The sequence below is a fragment of the Onychomys torridus genome, chromosome 8, assembly GCF_903995425.1.
Source record: "Onychomys torridus chromosome 8, mOncTor1.1, whole genome shotgun sequence".
NCBI lineage: Eukaryota > Metazoa > Chordata > Mammalia > Rodentia > Cricetidae > Onychomys > Onychomys torridus.
In genome coordinates, this window is record NC_050450.1 from 54,339,666 (window position 1) to 54,365,014 (window position 25,349).

The following is a 25,349-nucleotide window of genomic DNA, read 5'->3' on the forward strand; positions in this document are numbered from 1 at the left end:
AAGTGACTTGTCAGTCAGTCTGGTGTTTGGGTCTGATTTGACACTTCAACACATCTATATAACAAATATGATCAGGCCAGGATGATTGGCACATCTATCCTATAAAATAATTGGTTCTTTCTTATGTTGGGATTATTGAAATTCTATTAGCTTTCTTGACTTTTGCAAACTGTGGTATAATATAGTTATCTTGCTGTTTTATAAAATTTTACAAGTTATCCATCATGTAGCATCCACTACCCATCACGCACTAGCCACCCCTCCACCTCTCTGGTAGTCACTGCCCTTCTCTCTACTTCTGTGAGATCAACTTCAGCTTCCACATGTGGCATTTGTCTCTTTGTGACTGACTTATCTCATGTCCCATCGTATCCTCCAGCTCCATGCATGCCATCCTGCCAGTGACAGAATATCACACTTCTTTATATAGCTGTCACTGTGGACCACAATTGGCTAGATGTCTCTTGAGAATCAGATCAAAGGTATTCCTGATAAAGGCTTAACTTTATGCTCCTTTGCCACTCTGCTTCTGTTTCAGCTGCTGGGAAAGGAGGTGGTGTGGTGTATTTGTGTGTGTGTGTGTGTAGAAAGGGAGCAGAGATACCTAAGGCAATGAAATGGTTGTCTCCTGTCTGGAGTAGGCTCCCTTTGGATGGGTTAAATCTGTCCCCCCTTACCTGTTGTGGGGCTGTGCCATTGGAAAGGATGTCTAGCAGGTCAGAGGAGGATAAGAAGTAAAACCGAGGGAAGGCAAGCCTCTTGGTGTCTAGGTACTCTGCTAGGGCTTTCTCACACAGGCACAACCTGAAGGCACAGAACACAGGTTATCCCATTTTAGTATAATTAGTATAACTTAGCCCCAAGTTACACACACATTACCTAAACTCAAACACAGCCAGCCCTCAGTGTCTGTGAACTCTCATCTGAGGGTCCAACAACCTACAGATTGATATTTGGAAAATTTTTTCACATGTTTTGAACACACAGAAACATTTTTCATCATTAATCCCTAAATGATACAACATAACCATTTAGAAAGCATTTGTATTGAGTTAGGTATTGTAGATAGGCTAGAGGGGATGTATAAGCCATAGGAGGGTTACAGAGGTTATGTGCAACACTATTTTGTGTGAGGAACTTGCAGCTGCAGACTTCTGTATATCTGCAGGTTGTCTTAGAAGCAGTTCTGAGTAGAAACTGAAGGATGACTATATTTGCAATATGTAGGATATTCTCAGATTTAAGAACAATGAATACCTAGGAATATTTGCAAATAGACATATCTGTTCACATCTGCATTAAAACTACTAATGACACCATACCCTGTATTACCCAAACTCATGGGGAAAGCAAGGGCCAAGCATGCTCTCACTGGCATTTAATAAAGGTCAGCAACAGAGAAGGGAAGTTTGCACCCTCCTCACAGCAGGGTGGCAAGCCAACTCACCTGCTCTGAATATCCTCCAGCTTGTCATAGAGACCTGGCTTATTTGTGGCTTCCACCACATTCGGGGTTTTCTGAGCATCATCTGCCAGCTTTCTGAAGTCAGAGTCAATGCCTTCAAATCTCTTAGAGTCCTACAGATGAAACAAACAGAAAGTAATAATCAATATTTGTCTCAGATTGGCCCTTGCCATTAATTGAGGGCAAAAAAATCAGTTCAATCCCAAGAAGAGACTTGGGCGAGGAAGACAGCATTTGGACATGTTCATTTTGAAACCCTTTTTCTTTTGTTTATGCAGGTGATCTAACAAGCAATTTTCTCTGTATTAGAAGGTAAAATATTTAAAAGACAATTTTAAATTATTTAATTCATTTAAAAAGTACAGGGGCTGTGGTGGTATATGCCTTTAATTCCAGCACTCGGGAGGCAGAGCCAGGTGGATCTCTGTGAGTTCGAGGCCAATCTCGTCTATAGAGCGAGATACAGGACGGGCACAAAAACTACACAGAGAAACCCTGTCTTGAAAAACAAACAAATAAATAAAAATAAAAATAAAAGTACAGGAGACGTTGAGGAGGAAGAAAGGTAACTATAGAAGGAGGATAAAATACCAGTAAGGATGTTTCAAAGAGTCATAAGAAATAATAATTTAACTATCTGCTCATGCATACCTATAATACATACAAGTCTCTGTGTAAATACACATACACAGTTTAATTGAAAATTTTCCATATGATCTGACAATGCTCTTCCCAGAAGCCATAGATTATCTAACAAAACCCCCAATACCAGGCATGAGAAGCCCTCTTTTGAGTAGGTCAGGATTGTCCAAGAAACTCTGAAAACATCATAGTCATTGTTGGTGCCCTGGTGTGCCCCCTCCTCCACCAGAGGTAGAAAATAAGTCCTTATTGCTAAAGACACCATGAACTTCAGATACAGGGCACTTAAGTGAATCTGGCCTGAAATCTTCCTCTTGGAGGACTAGCATTCAGAAGGTGCCACATAAGTTCCCAAGGGAGGGAAGAAATCAACAATCCTACCGAGGGTTGACACCTCTGAGCCATAATGGCAACCAGCATGTTACCACAACCTAAGGGTGGAGTAGTGGCAAGAATACCTTGGCAGTAACCAACAGCTCCCTAGTTGGACTGGAGACCCATTCAACAAGAAGGAAACCATGTGTGGTACTAGAACTTAGTCAGCTACTCAGGGCTGGTAAAGTCATGGAACTCAGAGGAGAACCTACAACCCTACTTTACTAAACCAACATAATCCATCACTACATTCTGAATAATTATCCTTATACCACTGGTAAGTGTCATCCTCACCTCTCATCAAGGAAACTCTTCTTTGCAACAGATGGAGACCATTATAGAAAGTCACAACTGATCAAATGCAAATTTGTGGAGCCCAGGCCCATCATCAGCACCAATCCTCAACCTACAGCTCTGGGATTATTGTGAAAGACAGGGTGAAAAGAACCAGAGGAATAGGGGGTTTGCTCTGAGTCTTCAAAGTAAAAATTTTAATGTAATAATAATAAACCTATCAGTTTAGCATATTACTATATTTTTAATCTAAAAATAATTTACAAAAACAATCCCAAACCACTACAATAAAAAACAGGAGTAGTATCCTTTTGCTTTCCTTTCCACCTTCCAATTCCGTTGTACTGTGTGAGTTAACAGAACTCATTAGTGATCCCACCTCTGAGTCTGCATCCGAATTACTTTGGTTTTACAGGCCATGCAGCATAATAGAAGCTCATGTGTGCTCATGCTAGAGCAAAAGTCAAAAAGTCAAATGACACACATGATCACTAAGGTAGTGTTGACTATGTAGACCCTAACAAAGTCTCAGAGACTCCCTACCCTTATTCCAACTGTCCAATAAATGATTCCTAAGTCAAGGAGATAGTAGATTGAATGTTTTTTTTCCCTAGCTCTATGAAAATATTTGTATGAATGAAGTTTTCTCTCAAATGTACTGCGATGCTGTCAAATGTATTTAATGCCATCATTCTCACTGTGCTGCTAAAATGATCAAGAAATGAATAGGATTTTAGCCTAAATGTGGCACCTGGTGAGAACATATGGTGTTATTATAAACAGTAATCATAACGTGATGTGCTGCGTGCATTGTTTTCATGGACTTTCCAGAGTCGGTGCCAGTGCCTGTCCTAATTCACATATGAGGACATCAAGGTCTGAAGACATTAGGTAAATTACTTCCCAACACGGGAGAATAAGAAGCCTAGGGCTGCTGCCCTACCCTCTGTAACCAACACCCTTCACCCAAGTTGACCAAAAGACAAGAGACGTGTGGGTGAAGCACTTTTTAACCCCCTCTCAATGGGGTGTTTTGCTTTGACTGAAGATGAAATGGCATCAGGTGGCAGAAAACTGTAATTACTCTGGGAGCAATTATGTAAAAACTAACTGTCTACATGCACAAAAGTTGGGAAATAGTCATAATGGATGAAAACAGTGACTAGTTAGGGTGTAATGAGACTGAACTCTTTCCTGTTAGGTTTTTTAATCGGAAGGAAATGCAGGCACTTACATGTTGTCTGCACAAACTTGCAGCGCTATCCAGAGGCCAAATCCTTTCCTGTTTTTCATAAGAGGTTCTTAAATGTCCCCTTAAAGTCCTTCCCAGAATCTCCACCTATGTCCTCACCCCTTCTAATTAAGCCTATTCTTCTTCAGTCACTGGTGTTTATGATAAATAAAGTCTGGTGCTGGCTTCATTACAACTGCCATACAGAACTGTTCCCTGATACTTGCTGTTGTGAATGTCAACCATTAAGCCACCGTATTACACTAGCATGCTTCTGCAGGATGTGCTGGAGAACTGCAATGTTGGGTGGCATGTGCTTTAAGTTCTTAACAAGGCCTGGACAACTGGTGACATTTCATAATCAAGCTAATTTGTCAGCAAAGAACTGGCTGTACTGAATGGATACAGAAGAAGTCTAGCACAAAAAAGAAGGAATTAGAGTCCACTGAGATAGGGCTGGTTAATGTCACATTAATTAGGGATAATAAGAAGGGGCCGGCATTGGGGAAGGTGATAATGGGAGCTTATATTTTAGGGAAATCTGCTGTTAGTCTTCAGAAGAAAACTGGTATCTGATATGCTAGTACTGATTAAAGTTTTGTAGCATGGCTCACTGCCTGGGGAGAATGACCTGGAACTTGCCTGGCAACAAGACAGAGTTTCTTTGAGTACGTGTGATATAAGACCTATGAAGTGGCCCTTAAGGAGCTATTCCCAAGCCACAGCAGCTGGAATCTTCTATTTTCTTACACGTAGGTGAAAAAAAAAAGAAAAAAGAGAAAAAGGTAAGTCACTCCTTTCTATGTAGAGGCAAACTAGTTGGAAACATAGTTGTGTTTTGTTTTTTTCTGAGATGGGGTTTCTTTGTGTTGTTTTGGTCCCTGTCCTGGATCTCACTCTGTAGACCAGGCTGGCCTTGAATTCACAGAGATCTGCCTGGCTCTGCCTCCTGAGTGCTGGGATTAAAGGCACGCACCACCAAACATGGTACCACTTTTTGGGTGGTACGGCAGGTCAGTGTACATAGGAGGTACCCTGAGGTGCAGAGAAAGGAACCTTAACATTGTAGGAGTGAGGTGGTGTTCCTTTCACCTGGACCAGAGACTAGGGAGCATAGGATTCCCTGAGCAGGTACCTGTGGTAGCTGAGACCGGATGTCTTCAGAGCCAATGAATATGCTCTCCAAGTGAGACCAGGTCCGCTGCACCTCAAACCAGATAGAGATGACCGAGTCAGCCGTGGACAACTTCTTCTGCCAACCTGACACTTCTTCCAGGAAGAAAGAAACGTGTTTGGACATCATCAGGTTCTGCAGTTGTACTTGGTTGTCCTCCAGAACCTCGATGAGCTCTTCGTCTGACTGCAGCAAGGGTATGTGTGTTCGTGTGTGGGGCTCATACTGGAATTCCATGCTGGCCCAGGTGGTCTGCAGTTCCTGTAAGGTCTTCTCCATACCCATCTCTTTCACAGCTCTGTCCACAATGCCCCGGACCTCATCCTCAAAGTGGTGAAGCTGGAGCTGCAGGAGGTGAGCTAGGGTGGTGTCCTGATCCATGGTGAAACTCACACCTGTGGCCTGCATCAGCTGCCTCCAGTGCCGCTCCCGGATGGCAGGATTCTGCAGCTCGGCCACGGCCCTCAGGGAGGTCAGAGTATTCAACACAGTACTTTCCAGCCCTGTGAATGCATCCCAGGCTCTGAGCTCCTTATCTAGGTTCCGGATGTGCCGTGTGAATTGCTTGCACTCCAAGTCCATGGCTTCCACACTGATGTTCCTCCAGCTGGTGGCCTCCCAGGCATGGATACTGGAGGTCACCATTCTAATGGTGTCCCAGAGCTCCTTTAGCTGGAAGGCCTCCTTCCTGCACTGCCTCAACTGTTTATAATCAGGAACATTGACCTCAAACAAATCTGCTGACTTGGAGATGGCAGCCATGGTGGATTCCATGTGTTGGATCTCTGTGTGCCAGACATCCAGCATTTGATGTGGGCTGACACTATCAAACCTAGAAAGCACAACATATTCTCTTGGTAAGTACAACACACAGGGTTCAACTAGAACCACTAAGGTAGAATCTGCTGAAATGTTTAGTATCTCAGGGAAGAGCAAAAGCTTCTAACACAGCATCTCATCCTGGATGAATGGGGTGGGGTGACCACTAGATGGAAGAGCTATTCAAGAACATCAGAGAAGGGCTGGGCGGTGGTGGTGCACGCCTGTAATCCCAGCACTTGGGAGGCAGAGGCAGGTGGATCTCTGTGAGTTTGAGGCCAGCCTGGTCTACAGAGCTAGTCTAGGGCAGGCTCCAAAGCTACACAGAAACCCTGTCTCAAAAAAGAAAAAACAAAAACAAAAAACCAAAACAAAACAAAAGAATGTCAGAGAAGATGCAGAATGTGGCAACACATGACTCTAATCCTCATACTTGGAAGATGAAGGAAGGAAGATCTTGGGCTTGAGGTCAGTATGGGCTCTACAGTGAGACTCTGTCTCAAAAGACACAACCATAAAGGAGCAATGCCATGCTTAGACCTTTTACCAAATCCAAGAAGATAAAAGTAGACCTATCATCTTGTACATCTCCAAACTTATCCATGGGGCTCTTATGCAGGCCCCCATTAGACTGCTCTGCCTTTGTCCCTCGTGAGGCCAGTGCTCTCGGCCTTGGCTGCATGTTAGGGTTTTCTGGAAGCTGCAAGTTTTTTATACACAAACATCTCCCAGATGCCTTAAATCAGTGTCCTAGTTAGGGTTACTACTGTTATAATGAAACACCATGACCAAAATCAACTTGGGGAGGAAAGGATTTAGTTGGCTTATACTTTCACATCATAGTCCATCATTGAAGAAAGTCAAGACTGGAACTCAAGCAGGGCTGGAACCTGGAGACAGGAGCTGATGCAGAGGCCATGGATAGTTCTCACTGGCTTGCTCCTGGCTTGCTAAGCCTGCTTTCTAATATAATCCAGAAGCCACAACCCAGGGATGACACCACTCACAATGGGTTGGGTCCTACCCCATCAATTATTAATTAATAAAATGCTCTACAGGCTTGCCTACAGCCTGATCTTCTGGAACACTTTCTCAGTTAAGGGTCACTCCTTTCTGATGATGATAGCTTGTGTCAAGCTGACATAAATCTAGACAGCACAAATGAACCCTTGGCAACTTGACACATAAACACATCACTGTTAACCCACCATCTTCCCTTTATTGTTTAGCCCCAAGATCACACATTAATAAAGGCATCGTAATAGAAAACATTTTTCAAACTTAAAAAGTCCCACAACCTTACAAATTCAAATACTTGAAAAGTTCTCTTTAAAAATATTCAGTCTTATTGCATGGTGGTGGCACATGTCTTTAATCCCAGCATTCAGGAGGCAGAGGCAGGAGGATCTATGTGAGTTTGAAGTCAGCCTGGTCTATCAAGGGAATTTCAGGACAACCAGGCTGTTATACAGAGAAACCCTGTCTCAAACAAACAAACAAACAAACAAAAAAACCCTTAAAAAGTCTTTTTTAAAGAGTCGCTGTAAAACTCTAATATCTTCTTTTTAAACGTTCAAAGTCTCCCAACTATGGGTTCCAGTAACCTAAAAAATAAATACTTTCTTACTTCAAAAGGGAGCTCACAAAAATATCAAAGCAATACCAGTATCCAGTGTCTGGAATCTACCACAATCTTTAGGGCTCCTCCAAGAAGTTGGGTCATTTCTCTGGCTCTGCCCTTTGCAGTACACACAACATGTCTTCTAGGCTCTGGCTGTCTCCATGGCGCTGCTGCTGCTGCTCTTGGTAGTTGTCCCATGGTCCTGCATCTCCAAAATGCTGAGGTCTTTTTTAATCAAAATCTCAGTCCTTTGATTCTACCAGTAGATTCAGGAGCCAGATGCTGGGGTAAAAGCCTGCTAGCTCAGGGAGGCAGAGAAAGCACCCAGCTGATCTTCTTCATCTGCTGTCATTCCAGAAGCCTCTCCTCCCTCCTACTGTCTCAAATTCTCTCAAGCTCAATGTCCCTCCCTTCTACTTCCTGTGTGTCTCACTATCTGTCCTGACTCCCCCTTACTCTCTATGGTTTTTTTTTTTTCTTAATAAGCTTATATTCACCTCTTGTTAACCAGTTGCTTGCTCTGCCTCTTGACATACAGTTGATTCCACCCAATCCTGTCCACAATATTCAAGCAGAAAGTTCCCAGATCAAAGGCATGCACCAGGGTTGAGCCACACTGTGGTGACATATATCCTATAAACTTGCCTAGGATCAGAGGACAGAGGTAGTCACTAGATTAAACATAGAGGTCAGCCAGTGGTGGCACACACCTTTAATCCCTGCACTTGAGAGACCTTATGCCTTTGCTTGGGAACCACACATGCATTTAATCCCAGGATGTAACATGGCAGGACACAGAAAGGTATGTAAGGTGTGAGGAAACAGGAACTCACTCTCTTTAGACTGGGGAATTCTTGGAGGTAAGAACTAGTAGATAAGGCTGGCTGTTCTGCTTCTCTGATCTTTTAGCTTTCACCCTGAAAGCTGGCTCTGGGTTTTTTAAAAATATTATTATTAAAAAGACCATCTAAGATTGGAACACCACCACACCACAACTAGAAACAGGATTTTCCAGTAAAGAACATAATCTTGGGGTTCACAGTCAGAGATGGTGCAACAGAGGTCTTCTGCTGCAACTGGGCTGCCAACTAATGCTGAGGCTGCACCTTCATCCAATGGCCTCTCCTGACCTCTCACAGTGCCAAGCCTCAGTTGCTCTCCATGACACCTTCATGCCTTCAAAACCAGTACTGTGTGGGTGATCCTACAGTACCAAAGTCAGGGACCAGTGTGAGGTACAGCCTTGGCCACCTCTGGACCACGACTTCCGTGTGTTGACCAGCAGATTTCATCTCAGTGATGCTGGTCTCTTAATCACAGGTGATTCTTCAGCCCTGGCTGAGCAGCATCCGTTCCTCCAACAAAACATTGGTTTTACTTTAGAGGTTCTGTTCTCTTATCCCCTCTTGTCCAGTGCTGAACAAGCAACAGCATGCACCCTGTTGGAGATGGTTCCTGATTCTTGAGTATTAACACTTTGCACTGCCACACTGCAAGGCATGCTTCAGGGCATGCATGGTCCTTCCTCAACAGAAGAGCCTCATGTGTAAGGGAGCCTACATGGCAGTTCCATAATCAAGGGCATGGATGACCAAGTTTTAAGGGGCCTCCTGTTTTTCCTTCTTTCACCATCCATTATCTTTTCTCTCCATTCCCAGGCTTTCTCTTTCTGTGTGTTTAGAGAGGTAGACATTTGGGGTCCTATGACTTAATAGAGATGAACACATTCTTCCAAACTCTGGACAGGGCCTCACAGGCTCCTCAAAGAAATGATGAATGGATACAAGAGACTAGAGAAATGGCTATTTCCATCTTTCTGCTATGTATGAATGTTTGCTGACAGGATATGGGAGGGTGGAAGGGAGGAAGAGGATGACATGCAGACTCCCTTTCATGGACTGTTCCTTCTTTCAGTTGTCTCTGAAAATATCTTCATCACAAATAGAAAGAAATCCTAATTAAAGCCATTCACCCAAACTGCTTGCTCTTTACCCCCCATCACCATGCAATGCAGCAGCAGTCATGCACACTATTGCATTAGTGCCAGGTTAGCTTAGATGCATGTTCTGTCCACCTACCCTTATGAATTGGTTTTGGTTTGTGAGCTGTGGCCACCAAGACACATGGCTGAACATCACGCACAGATCAGGGCTATCCTTCAGCACAGATTATTGGGTTGGTTTTCAGAGTGGGTTTTTCTCTCTGGGTTTTTCTTCCCTCCCCTACCATGAGCAATAGATAATGGACTCAGTGGAAGAAATAGAATTGTCTTTGTGACAAGTATTCCAGCAAGAAAGATCACCAAGGCACAAAGGATTCTTCTGCTTGTTTGTTTTTTTTTTTTTTTTTGTTGTTGTTGTTTTTTTGCTTGAAGAGATGAACTGTTGGTGTGTGTGCTCCACTTTCTCACTAGTCTACAGTAAAGTCAGAATGTGACATTGACTACTTGCTGTTAGAACAAGATCTACAAAATTCAGACAAACTAAAAAAGCCCACATCCCATTTAATTCATCGTGGTGCACAATTCAGGAAGAAGCTATCAGACAAGGTGTGAGTGAGGGGTGTTTGCAGTGCACAGAAGGTGCTAATAATACATTCTATTTTCCCCCCATCATATAAACATCCAGAAACTGACAATGGTTTCTTAAATGTGTTGTAGGTATTTTTTTATTGTTTAAATTTGTGGAAGACCTTTTCCTAAGTCTGATGTTCATGTATGAACACCAATTTTGGGTAAGTTTGGAGGGAATCTCTACATGTGAGAGCAGGTAGCAATTTCAAACATTTAGAATAAAATAGGCATGGTGGCACATGCCAATAATCTCATCACTGAAGAGGCTGAGACTGGAGGAGCCTAAGGTCCAGCCTGTACTATATAATGAGGCTCTGTCTCAAAAACATTCCTTTATGGCAACTTGTCAAGATATTAATAAACTTCATGCATGTACTAACAATGAAGCATTTTTCCAAACCAGGGAAGGAAGAGAGTTTAAAGACAAGAAGGTCACAGAGGGGAAGGGCACACCGGGTCTTCGGAAGGGAAATAAAGGTGCAACAAGTATCTTAAACTGAAGGAGAAATGTCTGCATGAATAAAACTACTTTGAAGTAATGGAAATAAGTTTCTCAAACTTGAGCCCATAGAGAGAGGAGGAAGAGCCTCTCCTGACTTTTGGGAAGCTAGCCATCAGGGAATGCCCACTGCAGCACTACTTCTATGTGGAGAATGACATGCACCCACACCACACCCTACAACACAAAAAACTTGAGGTGCCCACCCAGAACTGTGATCCCCAGTTCTGCACACTCCATGCTAGCCCATTTCAGCACCAATATCCCCTACTCTCTTCCCTCAGCTCACATCGATTCTCCTCTTTCTCAAATCCACATTCTTTACCAGTGCTTCAGATCAGGCCTTACCACTCTGATTCATGACTGTTATAACCTCTCAGCTGAGACCTTGTCTTCAGTCTGTCCCACTCCATGAGAAATTAGGAGTTATATACAGACAAATTTCCAATATTCAATGCTTTAATGTATGTCTTTTTTCCTTTGGTGGCACAAAAGCAATTCTAATTTAGTAGCACTGTACTTTGGAATCTGAGTTTCATTTTCCTTTTGGGCTAGCAATAGGCTTGTGGTTCAATCCTCTTTCATGATGCCAGAAAGCAGATGCCAGAAACCAGGCATATGATCAGGAGAGACACAGCTGACCTTCTGTGTCCTACTGTGTTGCTAGCTGCAGTGTTTGGTAAGTCAGGTACATTGAATATTGTCAGAACAAAGCCCATTGTACATCTGAAAGGCTGTGCTTCCATATTCCAACTTCTCAGTTGTGGTCACCTGGTTCTCTCTGTCTACCCTCATGTCCCAGGTTCTGCATCTCACCTGAACTCACTCCATGTCTTACTCTCTCCCTTCATGTCTCAGCTCCTGAGTCTCACCTGTACTCACTCCATGTCTTATACTTTCAGCCATTGTGCCTTTTGGTCCATGTTTACTTTTATAGAACATCCTTGCTTTCCACTTTGATTATTAATTTCAAATGGAACTTACTTGCCATTGGCTGAATTTCTACCTTTCTCAAGATGTGTGAGCAGTTTTAGCTAAAGATGGTACCAAGAAGGTGTCTTATTACTCAGTTTTGAAATTATCCCTAAGGCTATCAGCTGTTGATGTCAGAGGATGCATATTTCTGAAATTTTCTAGTACCCTTATAATTCTTAGCTAACTCTACTGTTGAGGCCAAGCCCCATCTACTCTACTTAATGAGTAAGTCAGGCAAGCCAAACCAATGACATATCTTTATGTAAGGATCTTGCTGTAACCTTGGCACTAATTGAATGACCAATATGGCTCTTTTCTCCAGCTTTGAAAGTGACAACAGCTACTTTATAAGCAGGACACATGGCTCCTCTTTCCCTCATGCTCCTGCATTGGACCATTAGGAAAACCTGTTCTTTCCCATTGCTGTTGTGCACAGTGTTTAGTGGAGGGCATCTTCAGGAAGGTTTTGCCAGCTGTTCACAGAATCTGGGGGTCAGCTGAGAGCCCTGAGAGGCCCCTGTGAGTTGAAGCTCATAGGAAATACTGTCTAGGCTTTGAATATCCTTGGATTACCTTGGCATTGAAGAAGGTAGGAAGACTACTTATCACAGCACCATTCTTTAAGGTCAGGAAGCCGGTGCTCAAGGTCAAAGACTGAGCAAAAGAATGGCAGAGCATGGAACATTTCTTTTGGTAGAATCTGTCACAGATTTAAAAAGCAGGAGAGGGTCCTTGAATTTGAATATGATAGTTTAGTCAATTACTATGAAGAGTGGCAACTCAGCTAAGAAATATGCTGAGCTGTCTTAGAGTTCAGAACTAAAGAAGAAGGAGCATTTGACTTGGGCACGGAGAGGGAATCTCAATTTCAGAAGCCCAACTTTGCATAGCACCTGTCAGATGGCAAGGGCCTAATGAGACACTCATTTTCTTCTTCCTTCTCAAAGACAAGAACATGAGAAGCTGAGCAGAGGCAGCTTCGGGGACAGAAACTTACATTGTCAAAGAATGCAGCAGGGTCTGCTGCATCTATAAATGATCAAAATGTAAAGGAACAAGTGCTCATTTGACTACAGATTTACACAGGCACACACACCATAGTAAGGGACAAAACAAACAACACATGAATTGATGCCTGCTAAGGTTCCCTTTAGCAAGATCTCCACAATTCTGGAAGAGAAATATGTCAAAATTTTGGCAACAATTGTTTTCTCAGTCTGTTGTGAGAGTTCTTTTCGAAGAATTCTCCTCTGAAGATTCATCACAGGTGTGAATCTAGAAAGCCCAACTAAGAGTAACAGCATCATGGCAGCTGCCAGAAAGGAGCCCTAAGAAGGAAAAATGATCATACAGAAAGAAAATAAAATAGCCTGACGGCTGATCAATACACACATGTGACACACATGAGCGATGGCTACCATGATTCTGATGGACCTAAAAGGACATCATGGTTGGTTCCTGGCCAACAGTCACTCTTGGAAGATATTTCTCAAAGCACCTATGGGATTCATTAGAAGACTTTTCAGTAGATAGTCGACACAAAGGCTTGTTTATGGCTGCCATGGACATGGTTGTGATGAACTCTGAGCCTCTTGAAAACCAACCTCTCTCATTTGTGTTGCCTCCTCACAATCTGATTCAACTTAGAACTTCCATTGTATACCCAAAGGAGGACCCAAAAGATATGGCTTGAGCTCTGAAAGAATGGTCCCCCAGTGTGTTCCACAAATGTTCTTAGCAACAGACATTACTTTGGAAAAAAGGTATGCTACCCTAAAGTAACTATAAAATGTAGTCATTTGAAATTCTAGGTCTCTCATTTTTGCTTCAAAGAAAATCAGTTACTGTCCTTCAGGTTAGTGGTTCTTTAAACTTGGCTGCACAGGAATCATTGTGGTGGGGGTTGGGGGGAGGCTCACTTGACACTGATGCATGGATCTTGCCCCTGAAGGTCTAATTAATGGATCTTCAGGACAGGCTAGACAGTGCAGGCTTTCAAAGCTCTTCTTGGTGATTATATGACAGCATCCTACTCTAGAGATACAAGCTTTACATGTTCATTTTTTACATCGTTTAGATTCCTATTCTTGCTTGTCTCTTAGCTGCTTAGTGTCTTGTGTTTTGTAGATGCAGTGGCCATGCTTAGAAGGTGGCAGCTGCTCAATAAACATTAGATGATTGAGTGGGGAGAGCAGGCCCTTACTGAGGGTGGAAGATAAAGGGGTACAGAGATAGACTGACCAAGGAAGGAAGCGTGTGAGGGTTCTTTACACAGAAGGCTGGATGTAGACACCATGGCATATGCCTGGATGATATGATTCAAAGCAGCTGGAGGAGAGGGTGTCAAATTTTTCATCAAAAAGAAATGAAAAATATTTGAGATGAGGGATAGCCTCAATATTCCAAATTGATCTTTACACAGAGTATAAAGGGGCCCAAGCATTATACTGTGTTTCAGAAGATGTGCAATTATTACCTGTCAACTAAAATTGATTTTTTAAAAAAGATTAGGCTTAGACATGAGACTTTCAGTACTAAAAGTGGAACAGTGGCCCACCGGGACAGCTGGACAGCAACACACTGGCACAGCAGTCAACACTTTTAACAATTATCTTGTTAATTCCAGTAACAGCCTATGAAGTGACTATTATCATACTGGACTACTGGAGCATAAAGATGTTAAACAACTTGATGTGATACAGACACGAGTAGCAGACCTGGAGAAGATTCTCAGTTCTTCTGTGTGCTTTCCCCATCCAGAGATTTCTTAGTCTGCAGCCACAGCAAGACATTCAGCCTTGGAAAATAGAGCATAGTGCAAGGGCTGGGGCTGGGGGTTTCCCTAGCTATTCAGACATGGCTTTGTTTCTGGAGTGAGACCTGGATGCTAAGCAGTGCTTGGGAAGCTGATGCCCTATAGACCTGATCCCAGGAGTACACTGTGGGACACACATGAATGGTCCTATCTTTCCTGAGGTGGACCTCTTTATGCAAGACCTATGATTGTCAAAAAAGAGATACCACAGGATTACCAAGTGCACAGAAGTGTCCTCAGACACTAACCTTTGCTAAAATCTTAAATTACTAAAATGCTTTCCACCATTATTTAAACATTCTAGTAGCCAGTTTGAAAATGTGTATGAGGACACTTGAATGTGATATGTGTCTGTGTGTTTTCTAGCAACCACTTTTTAAGCCCCTGCAAAGAACAGAAGTCTGAGAATTCAGAATTCTAACTTTAGAATCCTAATCATTTTACCATAGTTCCTTGATGAGTCCCTACTTTTCCCTCATTAACCCAGGGCACAAGAAGCTTCTAAATCTTCTTTGAAGGGAGGATAGCTGTCTAGCCTTTGTCATTAAGACAAGTCCACCCTAGGACTGCACTGTAACCAAAGGACCTACATGGAGGGAAGGCTGGCAACAAGCCTTTGTCTGCTGCAAGAGCCAAAGCAGAAACTCAAGAGGAAGATCATCACCCCGGTCCACACCTGAAGGGGGCTTCCTTGCGGAACCTCTCCTGGAACTGCTGTTGCTGGGTATCAAAGGCCGTGCACCGCTGACGGAGGAGGGCCACTTCATTTGCCTGCAGTGGGGCCACCTGCTGCCTCACAGTAATGGCCACCTTCTTCATGTTCTTCCACTTCTCGGGAAGTTCCTGTAAAGAAGAAGACCCGGGAGTGCTCACACCCATGGTGTTCTCCCCTCCCCTATAGCCAGAGACTGTGTCCCATCTCTCTGCTTCCATCCTTTGCAGTAGGGCACCCTGGGATGTACTGGGGACATTTTTAACTGTGCATCAACTCTGCTCCTTCCTCAACTTACCTCTCTGGTTGCCTTCTCTCTCCACAGTCACGTGCTTTTGACTCAGCACTGCCCTTCTCCCTTTCACCTTCTGGCCTGGTCACTTTTGCCCTTTTCTATAGTCCTCACAGGTATTTGGTTATTTTCTTGAGTTCCTGCTTCTTCTCTCAGACCTTCTTACATCACTAAGATCTGCCTGTTTCCCCCAAATCAAACACTTGGCTCAACCTTGTATCAGAGTGTGGAAACGGGGCAAAGAAGATATCTTAGATGGGTCGTCAACTTGGTACAAGCCAGTATCATTTGAGAAGAGAGAATATCAACTAAGAAAATGCCCCCATGACATTGGCTTATAGGCAAGTCTGTGGGACATTTTCTTGATTAATGGATGTGGAATGGTCCCCTGTATGCTGTGCTGACCCTGGGCAAATGATACCGTATGGTACCAAAAAAAAAAAAAAAAAAATTTTAAAAAAAAGCAGTCCTAACAAGTCAGGGGACAAGCCAGCAATCAGCATGTCTCCATGGTCTCTGCTTTAGTTCCTGCCTCCAGTTCCTGCCCTGACTTCCCTCAGTGATGGAGTATGACCCGAGACTTACAAGATGAAATAAACCCAAGTCTGGGCTACATAGTAAAACCCAATTTCAAAAAAAGTTGACTTATCTTTAAATCTGGGGTAAAATCTGTATCCCTATGAGTTCTGCCACTGTAAGTTTCAGTATTTAATGATTTCCCACAAATGCTAGGCATTATTCATGTGTTACACACTGTAGTTCTAAGACACAGACCCTAGGTCTGGACTCATCCCCAAGATATCTTCATTTACTTTGATCCCATCTACCACTCCACTGTAAAGTCCCAAGACTTTCCTTCTGTGTCTTGTAAGGAAGAGTCAAATGTACTGACCTCCAGTTGCTTAAACACGGCTTCTGGTAGCTCTTGTTCATAGGACTTCAGCAGTTCAATCGTTTGCTTCAGGGGCTCAAACATGTCATCAGTGCTGCTCTGTCGTTCTTTAAGGGTGACAAGGTGTCCCATGATCTCAACCAATCCTTGGAAATCTCCTTTCTCCACTTTCTTGAGCAAACCACTCTCAGTGCTCTTTATGAATATGTCAAGGTCAGCCAGGCTGAATGAACACAAAGAATAGGGCCAATCTCCTTGCACCCCTTGAAAGGCAGGATACTGACATCTTTAACAGAAGTGATTGAGGAAGAAAGCTCTTCATGGGCTTGGTACTTCAAGGGACTAGTGTTGTGATTAATGTGGCTTTCTTCACCAGTGTGCAGGTTGTGAACATGAGGGAAGCCCTAGTCCCTCAGGAGATGTGACATGTGAATGGAGTATGTGCACCTAGGTAGGATCTTGGACCAAAAAAAGGATATGAGTGGGGCAACTTATGCTAGGTTATGTTAGGTCAATGGATTAGTTACTGCTTCTACATCAATAATAACTCATGGTGTTTGATTGTGTACTGTGGCTAGACAAGATGTTATCATTTGGAAGGTCAGGTAATTGTAAACAAAAACTCTTTATTCAGTTTTCATAACTTTGGTTAAGTCTGAAATACTTCCAAATAAATAAATTTTTGAAGGCAAAAATGAGAGCTGGGCACAGTGGTGCATGCCTTTAATTCTAATACTCAAGAGGCAGAGGTAGATAGATGGGTCTCTGTGAGTTCAAAGACAGCCTGGTCTATATAGTTAGAGCCAGGATAGCCAGGGCTACATAGAGAAATCCTTTCTCAGTTATTAGACAGATCAGAAAGCCCAAGACATTTAACATCTTAAGTCCTCGGTTTCCTTTACCTAGAAGATTGGAAGACTCTCCTCTCTCACTAGCTGTTATGACAGTTAAGTGAGATGCATTCTGGAATTCAACAAATGTTCAGTGAGTATCCATCAGGAACCAGACCAAGTGTCCAGGGGCTGAGAGGAGAATGACAGAGAAGATGAGCAAAGTCCCTGCACTTATGAAGCTTGCATAAAAGCAAGACAAGGAAGTGGGAAGCAAACAGATGACACACACTGTACATCTTCTCACAGAGATGAAAAGGCACTGGAGAAAAGCCAGGATCAAAGAATGGAGGCTCAAGCCAAGACTTGGTGTGATGAGAAGTCAGCAAAGTCCATCCTATGAAAGGGCACATTGATCAGAAAAGCAAATCGTTAATGGAGTGTGCCACAGAAAGGCATGAGACATGGGAACTCCAGGGGCAGAAAAGACATGAGTAAGGGCAGTGGGGGTTGGTTACAATTTGTGGGCTTGACGAAGGCAAAGCCAAGGTAGCAGAGGCACAAGAAGAGAGAGAAGCATGGAAGAGGGAAAGTGTGGTTAACAGAGCCCTTGCTGACCTTAGTAAGCTCAGGTCCTCATCTAGATGAAAGAATTCTCAAGACAACGCATGGATTGATTCATGTTTGTAGATGGCTCAGCAGCTGGAAAATAGATATTAGCTGCTGCAGGGGATGGTGCCTTAGGGATGGAGACACAAGAATAGAAGCCAGGGGATATAAGGGGATGAGAAAAATTCCTAGTGGCATCTAGCAGTGAGACAAATAGTAACACCATTTATGGATGTGAGGAAAAACTGGGTATGGCTGTTATATTGTGGGGAATGGGAGAGGACTTTGTCATGAACATTTAGTAGACCCTAGACACCTAAGGGAGATATCAGCCAGGTGTGATGGTTAGTATTGATTAGCACTCTTGATAGGGTCTAGAGTCACCAGAGAGACAAGCCTCTGGGCATGTCAGAGAGAAAGTTTCTAGGTTGATTACCTGAAGAAGGATGACACACTGTCTTAGGGTTTTTATTGCTGTGAAGAGACACCATGACTACAACCATTATTAAAAAGAAAGCATTTAATTGGGGTAGCTCACTTATAGTTTCAGAGTGTCAACACATTATCATCAAGGCAGGGAGCACAGCAGCATGCAGGCAGATGAGGTACTGGAGAAATAGCTGAGAGCCCTATATTTTGCAGGCAAAAGGAAATCAACTGTGACACTGGGTAGTATCTTGAGCATATATGAGACTTCAAAGCCCACCTCCACAGTGACACACTTCCTCCAACAAGACCATACCTACTCCAACAAGGCCACACCTCCTAATGATACCACTCCCTTTGGGGGCCATTTTCTTTTGAACTACCACGCCTACCTTAAAAGTAGGGAGCACCATTGCAGGAGCTGGGGTCCTGGACTAAATAAAAGGGGAGCTCTGACTGAGCACCAGCATTTACCTGCCTCTCTCTATTCCTGTCTGTAGATGCAATGTGACCAGCTGCCTCACAGCTACCATATCTTCTCAAAATGTAAACCAAAACAAATTCCTTCTAGTAGCTTCTTGTCCACTATATGATCATAGCAATGAGAAAAGTAACTCATACAGAAATCCTGGATTTCTGAGGGATGAGGTTTAAAATGTAAAACCGGTAGTTACTGGCACTTAGTTTCTTTGTGTTGTTTTGGCACAAGGATTCAACATTTAGCTTCTGTGGACTTGGAGTTTATGGTTATCCTGCCTTAGTTTCCCAAATGATAAGATGACAGGTATGTGTCACTACGCCTGGCACATCAGTATTTTAAACCAATCAATTAATTAAATAAGTTGGATGAAATCTAGAGACTCCCACATGCTAAGCAAGTTTTCTTCAACTGAGCTCCATCACCAATTTTACAGACCTCTTGGAAGCATGAGAAATGTCCCAAACAATGGAGATAGCCAGAGAAGGCAGACTGGGATGGAGGCTTCAGGAATTCCAAGTGCTTAGAGACCCCAGGGAGATGCTGAACCCAGCAAGAGGCACCAGGAAGACATAGCCAGAGAGGTAACAGGAAAACAAGAGGAAGCAACCTTGAAGGTCTGAGGGCCTCAGGAGAGGGGAAGACTCACTGCTGACAAGCAGGAGAGAGACCAAGGGCAGAACGACTATGGACAATCTGAGGATTTCTGTTGGCTTTGATAAAAACAATCTCAGTGACATGGCGCAGTGAAGCCCAGAGGGAGAGCAAGTCAGAGAATCATGGGCTTTTATTTCTCATGCAGTCCACATGATGATACGAATACCTTCTTGATGGAAAAACTTAAGGAGATTTTCAAATCACTTGACAGTGAAGCCGGGGTGATACCTGGGACCTGTAGTCTCAGTGTTCAAGAGGTAGACGTGGGAGGATCTCTGCTAATTTAAGGCTAGCCTGGGCTGCAGAGTGAGTTCAGGTCAGCCTAGGCTGCAGAGTGAGTTCAGGTCAGCCTGTGCTACAGGCTCTCTCTATAAATATATTTTCTCCTGTAATAAGTGACTGAAGTGTGAATTAAAACTGAAGGTGTCAGACTGATCTATGGTTGACTTGAGATCTGTTCATCTCATCTGTGGTACAACAGGAAAAGCATGGATGCTGTTCAGATATGGGAGAACATGAAGATCTTCTCTAAGCATGGTTAGAGCTCCAGAATGGACCAAAGAATGAGCAAAAAGTAAGAGTTGAGGAGAGCCTGGCTAAGAATTTTCTTGAATTTCTGAAAGTTAGTAGACAATGTTAAGAAATACCCCCCCCTAAAAAGTAATAATCATCTGAAATAAATATAAAGAAATACCCATAGATGTTTTAGTATGAGCTTCAGGTTATCAGAAAGAAAAGAGGAAGAGGGGAGGGGGAAGAGGGACAGTTATACTAACAGCTACCAATTAGTAGCAAAAACATAAATAGAAGCCAGGACACTGTGGAATAATAGTTCAACAATCAAAGAAAATTTGACTTTCTAAAATTTTTTTCATATTGTTTAAATAACAAGAGCAAAATAAATACACTCAGATGAAGAACACAGTCCCATCACTAGACCCTTCTAAAGGAACTGCTAATGGATGTACCTGAGTCTGTGTTGTGGGTGGATCTATATAAAACACAGCAGGAAGTGAGGTCTAAGGATACAGCTCAGTAGTGTAGCACTTGCTGAATCTACAAGGCTGGTCTGATCCCCAGCACTACAGAAAAAAAAAACTGTGCAATACTTCATTTAAATATAATGTGAGGGAGTTAAATCAATATTGGAAAACTATCAAAATGACCTATTTTGGTGAATGAATAATAGAATAAAATTCTTACTCAGGGTGTGTGTGTGTGTGTGTGTGTGTGTGTGTGTGTGTGTGTGTGTGTGTGTGTTTAGTGTAGTGTAATGTAGTATGCATGGTATGTGTGTGTGATGCTGGGTGTGGAACACAGGGAATTGTACATGCTGAGCAAGTACTCTAACCCCAAGGTATATTTCCTGATTCTGCACTGGTTTTGAGAAGATTGACCATACAGATGTATTTATTTATCTAACAGTGCTGGTTAAACAACCTTCAGAGCTGCATAATAGTACAGCATGTAAGCTAGAAGAGGGGAAAAATGGAATTTAGAAATGGAAAATAAAATGTTCAACCCAAAATCAAGGAAGAAAGGATTATAAAAATAAGACAAATAATACCAATAAAATGCTAGACTTAAACTGAAACACAGCCCAGTGAGTAGAGTGAACAAAGCCCACTATTAAAGGTGAGCATGCTAAAAGCAGTTTAAACATTCAGTTATGTCGATCATAAAACTTCCTCCTAATGTAATTGCGTGGGGAGGTTGAAAGCCAAAGGATAATGAGATACACCAGGCAAATGGCACTCAGAGGGAAGTCACTTAGCTATGGTGGGTAATGTCCAACAAAGCAGACTTTAACTACAACAGACAGAGCCAGGGGGAAAGGAGGTCTCTGACATCTAGTTAAAGGTTTGGTTTACAGGAAAATAGATCAAGTGATGTAGACCCTTACAATATGGGACAAAGTCATAGTGTAGATAGCCTCAAGACAAAAGACTTGAACAGAGTGAACTCAGCAATTGAGAATTAAGCAGGGGAAAAAAAAAAAGGGCACGTAGGATACAGCAGATCTCACTGAAACAGTTAACAAGCTTGAGCAAATAGCAGGAGCATAGAATATCATGCCCATTACAGGACATATTCTCCTCACCTGTGCACACACCAGTTTAAAAAACCTGGCTATAGGGGTTGGGGATTTAGCTCAGTGGTAGAGCCCTTGCCTAGCAAGCGCAAGGCCCTGGGTTTGATCCTCAGCTCCACATACCAAACAAACAAACAAACAAACAAACAAACAACAACAACAAAAAAACCCCAAAAACCAAAAAACCAAAACCAAAACCAAAACAAAACAAAACTGGCTATAGCTCATATGACAGACATCAGCATGCTCCAGAAGCTTGTCATTATAGATATCACAATGCAACTCAGAAGTAAATCACAGAGCAACTGGGACAAACATCATTAAGATGAATGTTAAATATGAAATATGTTTAGAACTAGATCATTATGGAAATATTACACAGTAAAGGCAGGCATGTAGGTAAACCTCCACAAAGAAAGGAAATTATGATTTAAAATGCTAGCATTCAAAAAGGCAGTGAACTCAAAATAAATGAAGCATTCATCTTAAGTCAGCAAAGAAATATAAAATAAACCCAAAGGAAACAATACTTCTATGACATAATAAATTGTTGAAATAAAAGTCAAATTATAACGACAGAATCGATGAATGTATGAAGTAGTTCTTTGTAAGGCTAATCAGGAAAGGAGCTAACAAGAGCAATAAAAAATCAATAGAAATGAAAAGGACTGGAATAGATGAAACAAGATGAAGTTATACATTTCATGACAGAAATCTAATGACTAATGTGTGTTGGATACATTTATAGAAAGTATGACTTAGTAATGACAAGAAAATTGTCCTATCTTTATAACCATTAAAGAAACTGTAGTTTAAAATCCTCAGTCAGAGAAAATTACAAGCCCCAATGCCTTTATAAATGATTTACATCAAACTTCCAAGACCAAAGGATCCCAGTATCACACAGCTCTCCCAGGGAAGAAGCAAGCAGAATTGCACCCTAGCTTGTTTCATGAAGCTGGCAAATTCTCAAAACTAAAATCCGCCCAAGATGCCATGAAAAAGGCAAGTAAGAGGCCAATGTAGCTCACAATACAGGAAGTAGCACTGAAGGAAGGATTTGCAGACATGGTCAACCCCACCAATAGAGTGGAAACTGTGATGTTTCCAGATAGGTTTATCCCAGCAACACTAGGTTGATTAGATATTAGAAATCAAAATAGTAATATTCAAGACAACATTTTGAGGAAATAAACAGAATTATCATGGTATACTTTAAAAAGTACTTGAAAAAATTATGCTTGCACTTAAGCTAAATACTCTTAACAAATTAGAAAAAGGAGAGGATCTTTTAGTCAGGAAGATTCACATGCACGCACACACAAATCATACTCCACCTATCATACTGCATAATCTTACATACTCATATGCAACCACACTTACACACACTCATTCATACACACATACCACACTCCACACATTCTCACATACACACCATGCCACACACTCTACACTCATATACAGACATTTATACACACACACACACATACACACACACACACACACACAAGCATACACCCCACATATGCACCCCATACTCACATGCAATCATCATTCTACACACACACTCATACACAAGCATACACACCACACTCCACACATTCTCATATACACCATTTACACACACATACACAGACACATACACAGACACACACACACACACACACACACACACCTCATATTCTCATAACAAATATAACTCAGTAGTCGAATTCTTTGCAAGGTCAGGCTTAAGACTTGCGTGTCTGTCAATACTCCAGTGTCAAACAGTAAACAGAAAGTCCTATCCAGTGTTGTAAGATAAGAAATTGAGATAAGCAGTAACTGAAGAGGGAGAAATGAAAATCATAAAATCTGTAGGTGTGGCTATATACATAGCAATCCCTAAAGAGTCAACAAACCATTTATTAGGATTAATAAGGTAATTTAGCAGGGCGCCTTGAAAAAAACTATCAATATATTTAAAACAATTCTATTTTCAGAGAGGATATTATTTTAAAATATTTTGAACTAGGAACCAAAATATACAGAAGAATAATCTTGACAAAACCACCTGTGAATTAACTTAAAGGTAACAATTATAAATTTTCTTGCAAACAAGAGTGACATGAGAGGGGGAAAAGTTACAGGCTTACACGGGGATGTTTGATGCAGTCCAGATAAAAATTTCCAAACTTACTTATGATCAATACAAGTTTAATCAGAAGTCTCAAAGGCCCCTATCAAGACATTTTCAGTGAAGGTTGAGTAGGTGAAGATCCGCCCCACCTGATATCAAGATCTCTTACAAAGCTGCTGTGGGATGTTCTGTATGTCAAATGTGCTACTCTGATTGGTTAATAAATAAAACACTGATTGGCCAGTAGCCTGGCAGGAAGTATAGGCGGGACAAGGAGAGAGGAGAATTCAGGGAAGTGGAAGGCTGAGGAGGGGGACACTGCCAGCTGCCACCATGCCACATGGAAAAGTATAGATTAATAGAAATGGGTTAATTTAAGATAGAAGAAGTCGATAACAAAAAGCCTGCCACAGCCATGCAGTTTATAAGTAATATAAGCATCTGAGTGATTATTTTATATGTGGGCTGTGGGACTGTGTGGGCTTGATGGGAGATGGAGAGAAGAACTCCAGCTACACAAAGCTACAGTGATTAAGGTTTTGCCATATTCTTGAAGCAATGAACTACTTAATGTAGGAGAGAATTTCTAAAACTTTAGGAATAGAATGTAAGAGAGAGTTCTTGGGATCTCTAGACAGAAAGAGAATTTACTCAACAAGATAAGAGAAAAAGAACCCAATGGAGAAGACAGATGCATTTGACTATGCTGAATCTAAACACTAAACACAGCCATCCTTCTGTGTAAATGGTGCAGTGTTGGTCCCAGAACCACCCGTGGATATCAAATTCCATAGACATCCAAATCCCTTCTTCAGAACAGTATGTTATTTAAATCTTCCCTATGCAAAACTTCCCATGTACTTCAAATCACCCCTCCCTCGGTTATTTATGATTACCTCATACAATGTGCATGCTGTGTACATGGTTTTTGTGCTGTATTGTTTAGGAACAATGGCAAAGTCTGTACATGTTCAGCTCAAAGGCAGCTTTTAAAATATAGTTTTGATGTGTGGTGGTTTGAATCTACACATGTGGACCATGTGAATACAGATGGCTGCCTGTAAATGGAGTAGAAAAATAGGCTACAAGACTAGAGACTATATTGGGCAGTTGTATACCAGTGATCTATATAAAACTAGAAAAATATCACACGTAGAATATACTAATAACTTATAAAAAGATTTTATCTTTAATTTATGAGTGTTTTGTTTATGTTAGTAGTTTTGAGTATTATGTATAGACACACATGCACCACACATGCAGTTCCAACAGAGGCCAGAAGAAGGCACCAGATTGTGAACCACCATGATGTGTGAGCTGCAAGCCAAACCCTGGTCCTCTACAAGAGCACCCAGGGCTCTTCACCACTGAGCGGTCTCTCCAGCTTAAATATGAAAGTCATGCTTAAACAGTAACCAATACCAAATGAAGTCCAAGGAAAGGGAAGATAAGGTAATAATAGCACATTCGCCAATGACCTAAAAGATGAGCCACCTTATTCCTGATAAAAGTAATGTAATGTTCTCAGCTCCATGAAACACTGTGAGGAGGCTAGGATGAAACAGTCTCCTGGGACCAAGAGTCGCTGAGGATGCTGGGACACAGCAACTCTTACACAAGGATATACTCTACCTTGGAGCAGGTTTACCACAGCTGACCCACATTTGACCCAGCTACTCTGCCCATATGTAGATATCCTGAAGGAATGCCTGTCCGTGCATATAATGATATGCATAGAACAGTACTTATAGTGTCACTGA

At 42.1% G+C, this 25,349-nt stretch overlaps 1 protein-coding gene across 1 annotated transcript in view; it reads right to left on the bottom strand.

Annotated features, from left to right (window-relative positions):
- The window catches only part of Dnah9 (dynein axonemal heavy chain 9), a 349,307-nt gene that overhangs the window by 254,913 nt on the left and 69,045 nt on the right, over positions 1–25,349 (bottom strand). The window contains exons 18-22 of the mRNA XM_036196748.1: positions 16,379–16,601; positions 15,159–15,325; positions 5,143–6,013; positions 1,448–1,578; positions 678–804 (exon numbers count right to left, since the gene is read on the bottom strand). Of these exons, the coding sequence (XP_036052641.1) occupies positions 678–804; positions 1,448–1,578; positions 5,143–6,013; positions 15,159–15,325; positions 16,379–16,601 (1,519 nt within the window). The remainder of the gene's footprint in view (positions 1–677; positions 805–1,447; positions 1,579–5,142; positions 6,014–15,158; positions 15,326–16,378; positions 16,602–25,349) is intronic.